Source organism: Camelus dromedarius, chromosome 17 (genome assembly GCF_036321535.1).
Source record: "Camelus dromedarius isolate mCamDro1 chromosome 17, mCamDro1.pat, whole genome shotgun sequence".
Lineage (NCBI taxonomy): Eukaryota > Metazoa > Chordata > Mammalia > Artiodactyla > Camelidae > Camelus > Camelus dromedarius.
The window spans coordinates 15,382,614-15,397,619 of NC_087452.1; the positions used below are offsets into that span (position 1 = coordinate 15,382,614).

The following is a 15,006-nucleotide window of genomic DNA, read 5'->3' on the forward strand; positions in this document are numbered from 1 at the left end:
TAAATAATGCAATATGGCATTTATGTGTAGTGCTATTTACTCTGGAGCCTATTACTGCAAAACACACTGAATTATTAAAGCGAGTAATTGGTTCTTCTCAGACCCTCTTTTCCATCGTCTCCCGCTACCTCTTATCAGGGCTTCTCCTTAACTGACAGGCTAAATTAACTCAGGTAAACCTGATGCTCCGATCTGGGCAGGCAGTGTGAGCCTGATGGAAAATCACAGTTCTTTAAAGATAGCCTGAAACAGTGCTGCTGGTGACTAGTTTTAATAGAGAAGGAAGCACAGAAATATTGGAGGAAAACGGCAGAAGATAAATTTTAAGAGACTGAATACGTTTACCTTAGGGGAAGACTAGATTAGCAGAATGTCCTTCCCTAGTGGAATCTTTTACAAGATGAAGCAATGGCTATTTGAACGTGGAGAGGTTTGTAAATGAGGTCAGAATGGCCGTTTAAGAAGTGGAAACACCCTGATTCAGCCTGTAGGAGCAGAGTCTGGTGATGGGTGATTATATCCACGGTAAGTGCTGGCAGCGAGAGGCGCTAATGAAGTTCCCTGCAAACCGCAGGTTTGGGAACACATGAAACCTTTAACAAAAAATTTCCCCACTGAAGCTGTGAGTCGAGCCTTCACTTAGAAACCCAGACATGACGCTAAGGACTGTGCTAACAGTTAAATCACTTTTAATGACCCATGGTTTGGAGTTAAACCAACTGTCGTTAATCTTCCAAGACAGACAGAAAAGCTGACATTTGCCTTGAAGTCCCGATATTTTATGAATAGTGTTAACAGAATGCCAAAAATTCTGCCACGAGGGGTAGGCTGAATAAAACTATTTGATAAGTGCATTCAATTATTAATAGTTTGTATTTAGTTTGGATCATGATGGGACACATGGCTGTGCTTCTAAACAAGTCAAGATCTAATGCACAGTAGGTGTTCGATGCCTGAAGTCTATGTGTATGCGTGTGTGTCAGCTTTGAGCCATCACTGTACACAGACACATGCTCTATGATTAGTAAGTAGCAGAGCAAGGATTCAAACTCAGGGAATTGTACTTGTGGCCCTCCTTTTACTTATTAAGCTATATTTGGGGTCACAGACGACTCAGAAAAGGAACCCCCTCTAGACAGACGAAGCCTTTATCTCTACTCAGAGCTCCTGACTCAGTGATTCAAGTGTGGACTGGATTTCAGCCTCCCCTCCCACAGCCTTGCCAGGTGCGACTCCCACAGCACACCTGCACCAACCTTACCTCCGTAATCCATCCATTCGCCCCAAGCTGAGGTCATGCACAATTGCATTTATAATTCTTCTCCTTCCCAAATGCTGGGATGCTGTCTGGACTAATTCTCATTTCATTTTTCCCCTTATGATTGTTCCTGATACATAGAGGATTCTATTTCTCCATCTCCCTCTTCTTTTCAAATTAAGATGTTATTGGGATTTTAAAAATATGAACCAGCAGTGCTAGTTTGAAATAAATGTCTGGTGACATATGAGGGAGAAGTACAAGGATTATATGTTCTGCAAATGGGCAGGTCTATCTCATTTCCAGAAAAAGAGCATGTATGATTTATCAACTTTAAAGGGAGGAAAAATGATCTCCCCAACTAATTTCCATCCTCTTACGCCTCAGGCCAATAAGGGATCTTTAGTTTTTATGATAATTTATATACTTTAACTTGTTTTGTAAACTACACACATAATGCATATCTTTATCATAGAAAAAAACATAAAATACAGACAAGCAAGTGGGGGGCACCCAGTTTCATAAACTCTGTTAATATTTTGGTATACCGTCTTCTAGAATTATACCTAATATATGTGTGTGTCCATATAAATATGTAAATATATAAACACTTTTAAAGAATGGGATAAAAATTTTATAATGTTTTTCCCTTACAGATATGTCAATTTTCAAATCAAAAAAACAGATTTTATTAAAGGAATCATCTTCAAAGAGATTCTAGAAAAAAATCAAACAGTTCAAATTTCAAGATTTGTTCCCAAGTACAGTGCGGTTGTAGGCTCTATATGCACATGGACCTGGCTTCAAATTCTAAGTCGGCCACTTGGCTGTCCCTTCGTGGGTAAATGCTTTAACCACCTCTAACCCTCAGTTTCCCCATCTGCAAAATGGGCTTATTGATTGTAGTGGCTATCTGCTTTTGGTTCTGGTATTTCTTACTAGCATCCATTTCCAGGAGTTTCTGGTAAGAGCACTTCAGTTTCCTTTAGAGGAAACCACTGTTCTCAGTCCATGAGGTTTTGGGAGGGGCTGAATCATCCTCCCTCAGCTGTGCCCATCAGTGACTGGGTGTGCGTGTGAGCCAAGTCAGGGCAACAGAGGCAGCCCTGGGACTCTTGCTAGATGAAGTCTTTTCCTTCAAGGTAACTGAAGGAGGAAGACGAAAGCCCAGACCTGTTGGAACTTTCACAGGGAGAAAACTTCCCTGAGAGTGTGGCCCACACAGAAGGAAGCCGAGCTCGAAGATGAAGGCAAGATGGTTAGAAATCCTGGGCAGCCCTGTGACTGAAGCTTTCTCTCCTTTGCACTTCACAGCTTTACAGGCTAGTAAATCCCTTTTTATGATTAAGTGATGTAAGCCTACGAGCTGAGATTCTATCATATGCAACTGGAAGAATCTGACCTGTCTATTAACAGTACCCACCTCTTATGTTGTTATGAAGATTAAATGAAATAATGCAGTGAAGTGCTTTACACAGAACTGGGCATGTTTTAAGTCATCATTAAATATTAGTTGTTATCATCATTATTATTATTAAATATTAACTTAGATGCATCAGAAGCCTTCATTTTTCTCCAAATATTTTCTATGTATGCCCAAAATGGGCTACGCAAAGAAACAAAAAACTTGTTATTTTAAGACGTGAAGTTTTTGTGCACTTTTTAAACTTCTCAGACTTTAACATCTCTGTCTGTTAACCCACTCCTCCTGAAGGATAAAATTTGATACTTGAACACTAAGGCTTGTTACTTTGGGACCAGTGGTCAGACGATGGGGGTTCTAGTAATTCCTACAAAACTGGGAGAAAGGAAATGCAGAGTGAGGCTTCAAGGCCAACCAGAGGCACAGGCCCCTAAAGAGCACTGTCTGTGAACAAAATTCTGCATTTTGGTCCCTGAGGACATGCCCTAATTCCCGCAAACTCCTTGCTCACTCTCTGCTTTTCTAAGCTGGGAAAAAGCTCTCTGCCCTTGAGTAAAAATCAAAGCTACAGATAGCCCGACTTCCACGGCTGAAAGTCTCCAGAACCATCGCCCAGCTCTACCAGAGGCAGTGAAAAGGGTCCTGTCTCATCGATTCCTCCAGCTTTTATTGAGGACCAGGACACTGGGGTTGGGGCAGCATTCATTATACACGGAAGCTGAGCCATCATTTCCTCAGGACACAATCCAGCGAAAGGCCGGCCTGAATCCGCATCGTGGCCACTGCTAACACAGGCTGAGAGCTTCTCGTGCTGCACGGGCTGTGCCAGCATTTGACTCGCACTGTTTCATTTCCTCCTTGAACTTATGAGAAAGCCTAGATTGGCTGAGGAGTCCTGACTCATTCAAAGCCGCACAGCCAGTCAGCTGGATCTACTTAGGATTCAGTTCCTAAATAACAAAGCAACCATGGACTGTAACAGTATTCAGAACAGCTAATCATTTGCTGAGTGATCATTGTGAGCTAGCCCTATGTGTGGTGCTTTATGTGCATCAGTATTATTTTAGCTCTTTGGACATGCTTCCTCTCCTATAAAAGGAAACCACATCTTTGATTATGTGTTCTGTATCACCTCTTACTTCTGTAAAGCTTGGATTCTAAATTGTACCATGATGAATTTTTACCAGAAGATTACAGTCTTCCATTTTGCAAAAAGAGGTCAGGGGAAGGGGGCATGGGTGGGCATCAAAACATAACCCTCAAGTACATCATAGTCATTCTTGACTGTCAAAAAGTCATGGAATCCCACAGAGCTATAGTCATCAAAACAGCATGGTTTTGGTATAAAAACAGAAATATGAATTAATGGCATAGAATAGAGAGCCCAGAAATAAACCCACAAACTTTTGTTCTATTAATCTTTGACAAAGGAGGCAAGAATACACAATGGAGAAAAGACATTCTCTTCAGCAAGTGGTATTGGGAAAACTGGACAGCAGCATGTAAATCAGTGAAGTTAGAACACTCCCTCACACCATACACAAAAATAAACAAAATGGCTTAAACACTTAAACATAAGACAAGACACTATAAACCTCTTAGAAGAAAACATAGGCAAAACATTATCTGACATAAATCTTAGCAGTGTTCTCCTAGGGCAGTCTACCCAGGCAATAGAAATAAAAGCAAAAATAAACAAATCACACCCAATTAAACTTACAAGCTTTTACACAGCAAAGGAAACCATAAAGCAAAACAAAAGACAACCTGCAGAATGGGAGAAAACATTTGCAAAAGATGAGACTGATAAGGGTTTAATTTCCAGAATATATAAACAGCTCATACCACTTAATAATAATAATAATAAAAAATCCAATCCAAAAATGGGCAGAAGACCTAAACAAGCAATTCTCCAGTGAAGACATACAAATGGCCAATAGGAACATGAAAAAAATGCTCAGTACTGCTAATTATTAGAGAAATGCAAACCAAAACTACAATGAATTATCACTTCAACCAGTCAGAATGGCCATGATTATAAGAGAATCCTCCTACACTGCTGGTGAGAATGTGGTTTGGTGTAGCCATTATGGAAAACAGCATGGAGATTTCTCAAAAAACTAGAAATAGACCTACCATATGATCCAGCAATCCCACTTCTGGATATATATATCTGGAGGGAATTCTAATTAAAAAAAATACATGCACCCCAATGTTTACAGCAGCACTATATACAATAGCCAAGACATGGAAACAACCTAAATGTCCATCAACAGATGACAGGATAAAGAAGTTGTGGTATATTTATACAATGCAATACTACTCAGCCATAAAAAAGAATAAAATAATGCCATTTGCAGCAACATGGATGGACCTGGAGATTGTCATTCTAAGTGAAGTAAGCCAGAAAGAAAAAAAAAAACCGTATGATATCACTCACACATGGAAGCCAAAAAAAAAAAAAAAAAAACGACAAACGAACTTATTTACAAAACAGAAACAGACTCACAGACATTGAAAACAAACTTATGATTACCAGGGTTGGAGGGAAGGGGTGGGAAGGGATAAATTGGGAGTTTGATATTTGCAGATACTAACTAATATATATAAAATGGATAAATAACAAGTTCATACTGTATTGTACAGGGAACTATATTCAATATCTTGTAACTTATAGTGAAAAAGAATATGAAAATGAATATATGTATGTTCATGTACAACTGAAACAGTATGCTGTATATCAGAAATTGATACAACATTGTAAACTGACTATACTTCAATAAAAATATATAAATACAAAAAAAATTACAGAATCCCAATAAGAGCATCAAGTCAAGAAACTCCTTTTTCATAATATGAAATAAATCAAGTGCTGGGGGAGATTTTAAGAGGAACATAAAATGAATTCTGTCTTCAACTGAAGCCTCTTCTTTAATACTTTAAATGGTGGTTAAATAGATATAACATAAAACTTTATCTCTTTTTCTCTTACAGTGAATTATTACAAGAAGAGAAGTATTTCCAAGGAAAACAAATCTGTTCTTAAGTTTTCTTCTAAGTAATCTCACTTGTGAGTTTGTAGGGGGATGTGTGTCAACATGGCTGCAATATTCTGAACTTTCTAAAGGTGCTAAATGCAGGTGCTACTTATCCAAATCAGTCAGAACTCTTCAGTGGTGAGTGACAGAAACTCAATTCACGGAAGCTCGGACAGGGATGGAACAGCATAGCCGGCAAGGGCAGAAGCTGGCCTTCGGAACAACCCTAGGACCTACCCCTACCCCAGCTGCCCTGCATTGCGTCTCATCCCTCCACATAGTCTTGGGTCCAGTTTTCCCCACCTGGCTGAGACATGGCTGCCAATTTCTGAATTTCGTATCTTTTAGTTTCAGCCACTAGAAATAGTTTCTTATACTGTCTCTGATGCCAATTTTTAAAACCCCTAAGAAGTCTCTAACTTGGCTCAGGAATCTATCCCTGAATCATCTGCTGCCTGGGACACAGTCAAGCACACAGAATGGCTGCTCCAGGGTACAATGGACCTTCATTTCCTGTGTGTCCCCTGCAACCATTCCCCTTTCTCTCCAACAGCAGCACTCAGGTTCTGATTTAAAGAACCATCTGGTTCTGTTAAGAGGATTTTGGATGAAAATAACAGAAACCTCAACCCCAATGAGGATGGAACAGGTGGGCCCCAGATGGGGCAGGTCTCTGGATTTGTTCATCCCAGGGCTCAGCAGGTCCTCAAGGTCTCTACTCTACTGACTGTGGTGATGACTTCAGCCACAGCTGGTTCTCTAAGGATCATGGTGACAACTGGTACTATTTATTTCTCTGTTCCTATCTAGAAGATAAAGTCTTTTGTCCAGTAATGTAAAATAAGTCCTTCCCTTCTGGCTGACTGGGCCAGCTTGGGTCATGTAACACCTGTGGACCAGTAACTGTTGTCAGGGAAACAAAATTATTGAATGTCTTAGACCTAGATATACAAAGTTTACACTATGAAAGGGATAGGACTATCATGGCAGGCTCAGATGGTTTCTTGGAGGTACAGTCCACTGACAAACTGGGGGAAGGGGTGAAAGAATAGACGTCAGGGGCCAGCCACAACATCTATTACATCACCCTCCCCCCAACTCAGTGGTTTGGGTGGTCTTGGCCTCATCCCTAACTCAAGGGGTGGGCCTTTCTGGGTTCATGTCAATTAGCTGATCCCATCCCACCCCTCTATTCCTTCCCACTTCCTCATCCATACTGTAGGCATTAAACCAACCAAGCCAGTGAGATGGGAGAACACCTTTGCTGGGGCTTCTAGCAAATACAAACATTCCCTCTCCAAAAGAAGTAAGGAAAAGAGGCTAGAATGATCTATCTGGTAATGGGTTACAGTTGGAGACATCAGTATAAACCCATGTTTAACTTTACATAGACAGAGATGGTTACATATGGAAATATTTATAGATATGTATATGTACACAGGTTAGTATACACACGTATATGTTTTGCTCTGTCAGCTGTGAAAGCTAAAAGAAATGACACCCTAGCACCCATAAGCAGGCCTTGCTCAAATCTTGGTCTTTAAAATCATATTCCAGTAAGAGAAATCAGGGTTCCTTGAAGAAACGGCCAATTCTAGGACTGGAGCAGGAAATCTACAAGATGAGCCCGGAGCATCTTGTAGTGCCAGAGAGTAAGGAAGTGCTCAGAAAAACAAAGATTAAAACGAAAACCAAAAACACATTGATGGGGGTCTGTCAAAGGAGCACAGCAGCCAACTGAAAGACCTACTACTGACCGAAACGGAACCCTTTCAGCAACAAAATAGTCATATTGGATCGTAACTCAAACTACGAAATAAATATCGATGGGTTCATACTGGTTTGTGGCTGAATAAATCAATAAATGGAGGAGAAGAAACATTTCCCATGCAGAAGAATTTCAAATAATTTATACAGAGATACTCCACTTTCATGGAGGAAGAACAGAACTTTGTAGCCCTTAAGTGTGGGCTGCGCAGTGACTTCCTGCTAATGTGTACAGTAGGTGAGGAGGGGAAAGTTTAGAGTGGAGACACCTGACAAACACTCCCTCAGCCAGGTGACCAAGGCCAACATGAAACCAGGTCAACAGTATGTACACTGGATATAAGGTGATGAAAATAGCACTTTACCCTACAGTTTCCCTCCCAATAACCTATAACACCAGCATCATCAATTAAAATGCCAGACACATTCCAATAGTGGAGCATCTTACAAAATATCTGACCAGCGCTCTTCAAAACTCACAAGGTCATCGGAAAAGAGGAAAGACTGAGAAACTGCCAAAGCCTAGAGGAGCTTAAAGAGACATGACAGTTAAATGTAATTTGGTATCATGAACAGAATCCTGGAACAGAAAAAGAGCATTAGATAAAAACTAAGGAAACCTAATAGACTAAATATTAGTAATAATATATCAGTATTACTTGATAAGTTATAACAAATCTATAAGTGTAAGATTTTAATCATAGAGGAAACTGGTTGCAGGGTATATGGAAACTCTCTGCATTATCTACTTTCCAATTTTCCCATAAATTCAAAAGTGTTCTAAAAAGTAAAACCTACTAAAAAGAAAAATACTCCCTCTCTTGTCAGGATGTTACTATTAAAGATCCTCACTATTCTCCCAGAGGGTGTGGGATTGTTTTGAAGATTAGATAACATGCAATTTAATAATATAAGTCTTAGCATAGTGCTGGCATAAGGAGGGTGCTGAATTCATTCATTAGTTCCTTTGACAAATATTTCTTGAGTACCTACTGTGAGATCATCTCTGTTCTAGGGGCCTGCAGTACAATGATTTAAAGAAGACATGAAGTGTGCATGAAGGGGGGAGGAGCAAACACAGTGGAATTTTCATATAATGATGAGTGGTATTAAAAATCCTAGGATAGGCACAGCGAAAAAAAGAATGTGACAATGCATATATGCATGTTCATGTATAACTGAAAAATTGTGCTCTACACTGGAATTTGACACAACATTGTAAAATGACTAAAATGCAGTAAAAAAAAAAAGTTTTTAAAAAAATCCTAGGGTAGGGAGGCAGAGGATGATGGGCAGGGTCCTTTCTTCTAGGGAAGCTGGGAAGACCCCCTCTGAGGGGGTCAGAAAACACAGACTTGAAAGAAGTGAGGGAGTTAGCCACACAAGGATGTGAGCGAAGAACATTCCAGCAAGGAGCAAGTAAGCCGTGCTGAGGTAGGAATGAATGTATCTGAAGGCCAGTGTGGCTGAAGCAGAGTGAGGGAAGTGGGGAGGGGGAGGGGACAAGCTCAGAGAGGTAAATGAGTTGAGATCCAGGCAAGGGTTCAAAGGCCACACTAAGAAATTGAGTTTTATACTGTGTGATGGGAAATGAGTCACTGGAACCAGCAAAGTGACTGGATCTCGGCTAAACAGTTAAGATTATTCCAGCAGCTGCACAGAAAATGGACTGTAGAGGGCGATAGAGTGGAAACCCCAAACTAGATAGTCAGGGGCGACAGTGTCCAGGTGCCAAACTAAGGTGTGAAGCCTGGTGGTAACCATGGAAGTGGTGAAATGGTGGGATTGGGGTTATATTTTGAGACAAAACCAGTAGAGTTTACTAACTGAAATGTGGTGAAGGTGAAAGAGGGGTCTCATGGTCCGACCAACAAAAAAGAAAGTGATTAGGGTCAAGACTCATAGTGACAAAATATCACAGATGGTCCCCGAGACCTAGAGATCTTTAATGCGCTCTGGGGCTACCAGCTAATTATAGGATGGTCCCCGGCTTGGCATTCTGCTTTACAACATCGTCCCTCTTTAGTGAGCCCTTTCTTTATTCAGGGAGCTGAGAAGACTTATCTCAGAGACCAAAGGGAACTGCAGGAAGTGCTGTCTCCTGATGAGCAAATAGGCACGCTTCCTCTCACTGGGGCAGCTGGGGAGGCTGCCAAGTGTGTGCTGTGTTTCTGCATTGTCTCCCCTCCTCCCCTCCCCCAAATTCTGGGAGGAAAGCAACTCCATTCACCACTGCACAATGAATACCTGGCCCAGAATACATGTGCAGTAAACATTTGCTGAATGACTGTGGAAGAAAATGACAGAGGGGCTTAGAGGTAGCCTAAGTCTCCCTTAGAAACCAGATTTTAAGAGAAAACAGCAATACCCAGGCTAACACAGAAGAAAAAGAATAAAGTTCAGGAGAGGATCGACATTGAGTAATCGGTAAGAGTTCTAGGCTAGAGCCAACAAATGAGAAATGGAATAATTTTGCAAGAGACAGCATAAAGGGCTAAGCAATAGTCTTTGTTGGGATTTTGCAGCTAAACTTGATGATCTCATCACAGGACCATCAAACGTCAGAGCTGGAAGAGATCTTGGACAATTTTTGGATCGACTCACTCATTTTTACAGAGTAGGAAATTAAGGTGACATGGCTCAGGACTAGAACCCACTTCTCTAGACTCCAGACGCCAAATTCTTTTTTTATATTATGCTGATTGGGAAGTTATATTAAACTGCCTTTTCTGTATATAGGTTCAAAGAGGAATTTTCAGAAACAAGCTGGAGAGATAGTCTTCTGAAGTCTGAAGTTGATTCTAATGTAAAATTCTCATTTTAGAATTCAGTTCCATGAAAAACAAATCACTTCTCTTGATAAACTTCTCTTATCATTCAAAGAAAATAAGGGAGTCCATTATGGTTCCCTTTTTGACATGGCTGCCAGGAAGCTTAAGCTAAATTTAACACTTAATCCTCATAACAATTGCAGCCTTAGCTTTGGACAAAAGGTACTTATTTCCCCCTACTCTTTATGACTTTTCATTTTTTATAAGTATTTCAATGGCCTTATTGTATATGTGTCTTTCACTGTAAGTTGTCTCAAATTTTTTTTGGAAGTCAGCCAGGTGTAAATCACCAATAAACCAAAATAGAAGGAAGATTTCATTTTTCTTGTCCACTGGAACCACTACTTATAGTGTGGTGTCCATTTTCAGATCCCACCCTTGACCTAAAAGCTCAGACTTTACCTCCCAGCCTCATATTTATAGAAAGGGGAGGCCACCACAGGACAGATTGCATACAAATGACTAGTTATAAAATTGGAGGGTCTGCCTGCTAACTAGGCAAGTCCCTGGAAACTTCTCCGAAATGAAAACAAGATGTGGAAGGAGAGTGCCATGTTTTCCTGCGCTGACGTGGCAGGGTTTCACTTACAGCAGGACCCTAGGGGAAGCAAGGCAGCCCGGTCTATGGATGGTCAGCAGGTGGTGGTCTGTGTCTCATCCAGCTCCACGCGTCCTGCTGATGACTCCCCACGCCCGAGATAAGAGAGTTTACATAGCCATCATCTCCTCTGGATTTGAGCCACGTTAAGAGATTAAAGCACTCATTTTCTGAAAACATGAGGCTTTCTTTTCCCTCCCTCAAATGAAATTCCTCCTAAACCACAAAAATTTAACCCAGGCAGGATTAGGAAAGCAATAAAGAAGTCCATGCAGAGATCGTCCCCCTGCTCTCTTACTGCCTCAGAATCTTCTGTTGCCATTTCTGTCCAGGTAGCAAAAGAAACATTAATAAGTCCTTGAAAATGTCAACTTCTCCAGAGGATGCTAGACTTTCATGTTTATGCATTTGAGCCTGTGACTTCTGATGGCATTTTTGCTTCTCGCTCTTCCCTGAGTCTGAAAATTTTTTTTTTATTCTTGGTGTTGACCATGATTTCCACGATAATCTAAGAGATATGTTCAAAAGAAAAATGGCTCATGGAAATAATCCTTCCCTAAAACATCCATTTGGATTCTGTTCATGATCTCTCCCTAGTCAGAGCCAATTTGTTCAACTAGAGACAAGAAGATGCTGCCCCAATGTTCCCAACACCTTGAAGAATGAAGACAGTTCAAAAAAAAAAAACCAAAAACTGATGTTTCTTTAGAAGAATTTCAGTAAAATTATGAAATGCAGGCAAGCCTAGTGTATGACGTCTGCATAGCAGGGAAGGGTTCCACCTGGGACCAGACAGCCTGGATTTGTATCCTTATCTATGAACCTTGGACAAATTGCTAAACCTTGTGTAATATTTTCCTCATCTGTAAAATGGGGATAATATTAGTGCTTATTTACTACTTATCACAGAGCAGGCTCTCAAAGTTTGGATGTGGCTCAGAAACAATAGGAGGGCTTGTTAAAACACAGATGACTGACCTCACCCTCCTGATTTCTGATTTGGTAGGGATGAGGAGGGGAGGGGAGGGCTGAGACTCTGCATTTCTAACAAAGCCCCAGGTAATGCTGGTGCTTCTGGTTCAAAGAGCACTTTATGAGAAGCACCATCTTAGGGTTATGGTGCTAATGGCGTAGTTAATAAATGTAACCTAAGTGTTAACAATGAGTATGTTAATGCACTGCCCTTAACACTATGCCTGGTGAAAAGTTAGCTATGATAAATGGCATCCATTATTATTATCTTTAACATTGTCCCACCAATTTACAAATCACAACAAATGGATTGATAACATCGTAATAGAATCCATTACAAGAAACTTCAGTACATAGGAGGGAAAACCCTATTAAGTTCCTAACAGAAATACCCTTATTTTACAGAGTGAATACATTCATAAGATGTTGTAGATGGTTCTAAATACTTAAAAGCAATTATATAGATCATTGCTAGGGGGGTTTCCCTAAAACTAGTCCGTACCCAGCTGTACATTTATTACCAGGCAGAAGAGAAACAAACGCTGACACAGCTACTTACTAACGTTTCCTGACTTTTCTCTTACAGTAAAAGCGCCAAACCAGATTTAGTCATTACGGTCAAAAAGAATTCTTCCACTCCTTTCGAGTAATTAAGGAGCTTAGCAAACGTGGACGTTGCAACTGGCAGTTAGAAACATCAACAACTTCGAAACAGTAGAGGAAACAGACCAGCTACAAGACAAGCGGATTGTTAAAAAGCTCTCCACAACAAAGGAAATGAACGTAAATCCCTAACCTGCAGGCGTTCCAGCAACCCTAAGGCCAAAGATGAAACACTGACGAAAAGCTGTGGCGGGTTAAGCTTCGAGTAGAGACGGAGGATATCAAACCTCATGTCGAAGCCTAAGATGTTTTCCTTGCGGGACTCTGACCATACATGAGTCTGAAACAGGGGGAGAAGCAGGGTAACCCCCTTCTGTCTTCCCCGTGCCACGCATCGTTCCTCCCAAGGAGAAAACTTCCTTTTAATAAACTTAGGTCGAGTGCCTCTTCTGTTCTAAGCACAGGGCCATTCGAGGTTCGATGAGAGACAGCCACTCCTGGGTAAACATCTAACTTTTCCAACTCAGTCATATCTGAGTTTTTGGTAAAAAAAACAAACAAACAAACAAAAACTCCAGTGAAACATGAGAATTAGATAAAGCATCGTGATGGCTTTTGAGAAATTAAACAAAGGGCGCATGTTTGCAAGAATGCAAAAACACGCTTTGCCCTGACAGTTAAAAACGTACTATGCAAACACTTTGCCTGACACTTCTCTTTCAAAGAGGTGTGTGATAATCAGCACCCGCTGTTAAGAGGACTCCACGAAGTCGGTTCATTTCTAGCAGGGTAAGAAATAGAAGTGGGCAGCTCGTGGGTGAACCTGGAGTTTGTCGCTCCAGCCCAAAGCCTCCTGGACTTGACACGGGGGGAGGGAGGGAGACATGGGTCCGCAGACGGATTCTGAAGCCGCCACGACTCACCTTGACAACTTCTTCAGGCTCGCGGCGCCCCGACGCCCGGCTCTGGGGCGCGGACGCGGGGGCCGGCGCCGACGAGCACCCTGGCCGGCCCCCGGGAGGGCTCCGGGGCCGGGTAGGCGCGCGAGGGCCGGCGCTGGGCGGCGCGGCGGGGCAGACGCGGGGCGCGCGAGTGGCGCGGGGGGTGCGGCGCGGCCGGCGCGCAGGGACAGCAGCACGAGCAGCAGCCCGGCCAGCGCGAGCAGGAGCAGCGCCGCCGCCTTGTTGCGGAGCTTCATGGTGCGGCGCGGCGGCAGCGGCCCCCGGGCGGCGCGGCCCCTCTGCGCATCGCGGCGCGCCGGGCGGCGGCGGGGAGAGGGCAGCGGCGCGCGGCGGCCGCCTCCTCCGCCCGCCCGCGGAGGACTGGGGTCCGGGCGGCCGACGGGCGGGCAACCGAGGAGGAAGAGGGGGAGGGAGGGGGAGGCGTGAGCGGGGCCTGAGGAGGAGCAGCCCGCGCCTACCGTACTGTGTGGAGTAGCCGCCCGTCTGCCCACCCGCCAGCCGCCAGGCGCTCCAGCCTCAAAACCTCTAATTCATGCATGCATGCATTCATTCATTCCTTTATTCATTCATTCATTCTCCCCCACTCCTTTCCATTCCCTAGTTTATTTCCTCAATTCAGTCTTTGATTCACTTAGGGTCCCATTCCATCCCCTCTTCATCAGATTCCCTCATTATTCCTTGCCATGTCCCCATCATTTATTTTTATCCATCTATCCACGCACTCACGCACCTATCCATACACCCAATCAGTCAGGGACATCTCCACCTCGTTTGCCCCGTGCAGGGCCTAGCACTTGGTGATATCTGTAGGATAACGTCACTCCAGATCCATGTAGTCTAAACAAGTTAAAGTGAACTTTAGAGTCCAGGTTTGAAATCTGACTCTGCCACTCACAGGCTAGGTGGTCCTGAGCAAGTTGAGCAACTTTCTTCTGCCTTCAGTTAGCAAACTGGGATTATATTGCTGCTCTCCACAGAGACGGTTTGTGGGCATTACATTAAACAAAGCATTCAAAGAAACTAGCATGGTGCCTGGTTCATAATTGGTGCCCAATAAAAGCTCTGTCATAATAGGACAATAAAACATAGCTTGTCATATATATGGTAAGTGCACATTTTTTTCTTTCTGACATAGATTTGAGATAATAACTTCACCAGCCAGTGTAGAAATAGATTCTCCTGAGACTTTAACAGCCACAATCATCAGATCAAGGTTCCAGAATTTCCGAAGTATTCTTCCAGAGCATCCTCAGTCATAAATCTGAAGCATAAGGACACCTCCTCTTATTATTCACCATGAACTGGCAGTGGCATTCTATTGACTCTCTTTTGAGCATAGCCACGAAACAAAGAACACCAGTTATGACAATGTTTCTGATTTTCTGCAAGATTCCATGTTGCCGTATAAATCATCTAAAATTCCAAATTGTTCTCATATTAGCATTACGTTTTAATTCTTAGCATTACGTATTTAAAGTTCTAAGAATGAGAATATTTAAATGCCACGAACCTTTCACCAAGCAGGCACCTAGGAACTGTCAGGGTGCAGGCTCA

At 42.4% G+C, this 15,006-nt stretch overlaps 1 protein-coding gene across 1 annotated transcript in view; it reads right to left on the minus strand.

Moving 5' to 3' along the window:
• GXYLT2 (glucoside xylosyltransferase 2) overlaps positions 1 to 13,688 on the minus strand; it is a 72,028-nt gene extending 58,340 nt beyond the window's left edge. Inside the window, exon 1 of the mRNA XM_031470737.2 lies at positions 13,414 to 13,688. Coding sequence (XP_031326597.2) covers positions 13,414 to 13,688 — 275 coding nt within the window. The remainder of the gene's footprint in view (positions 1 to 13,413) is intronic.
• Between the last annotated feature and the right edge of the window lie 1,318 nt (positions 13,689 to 15,006).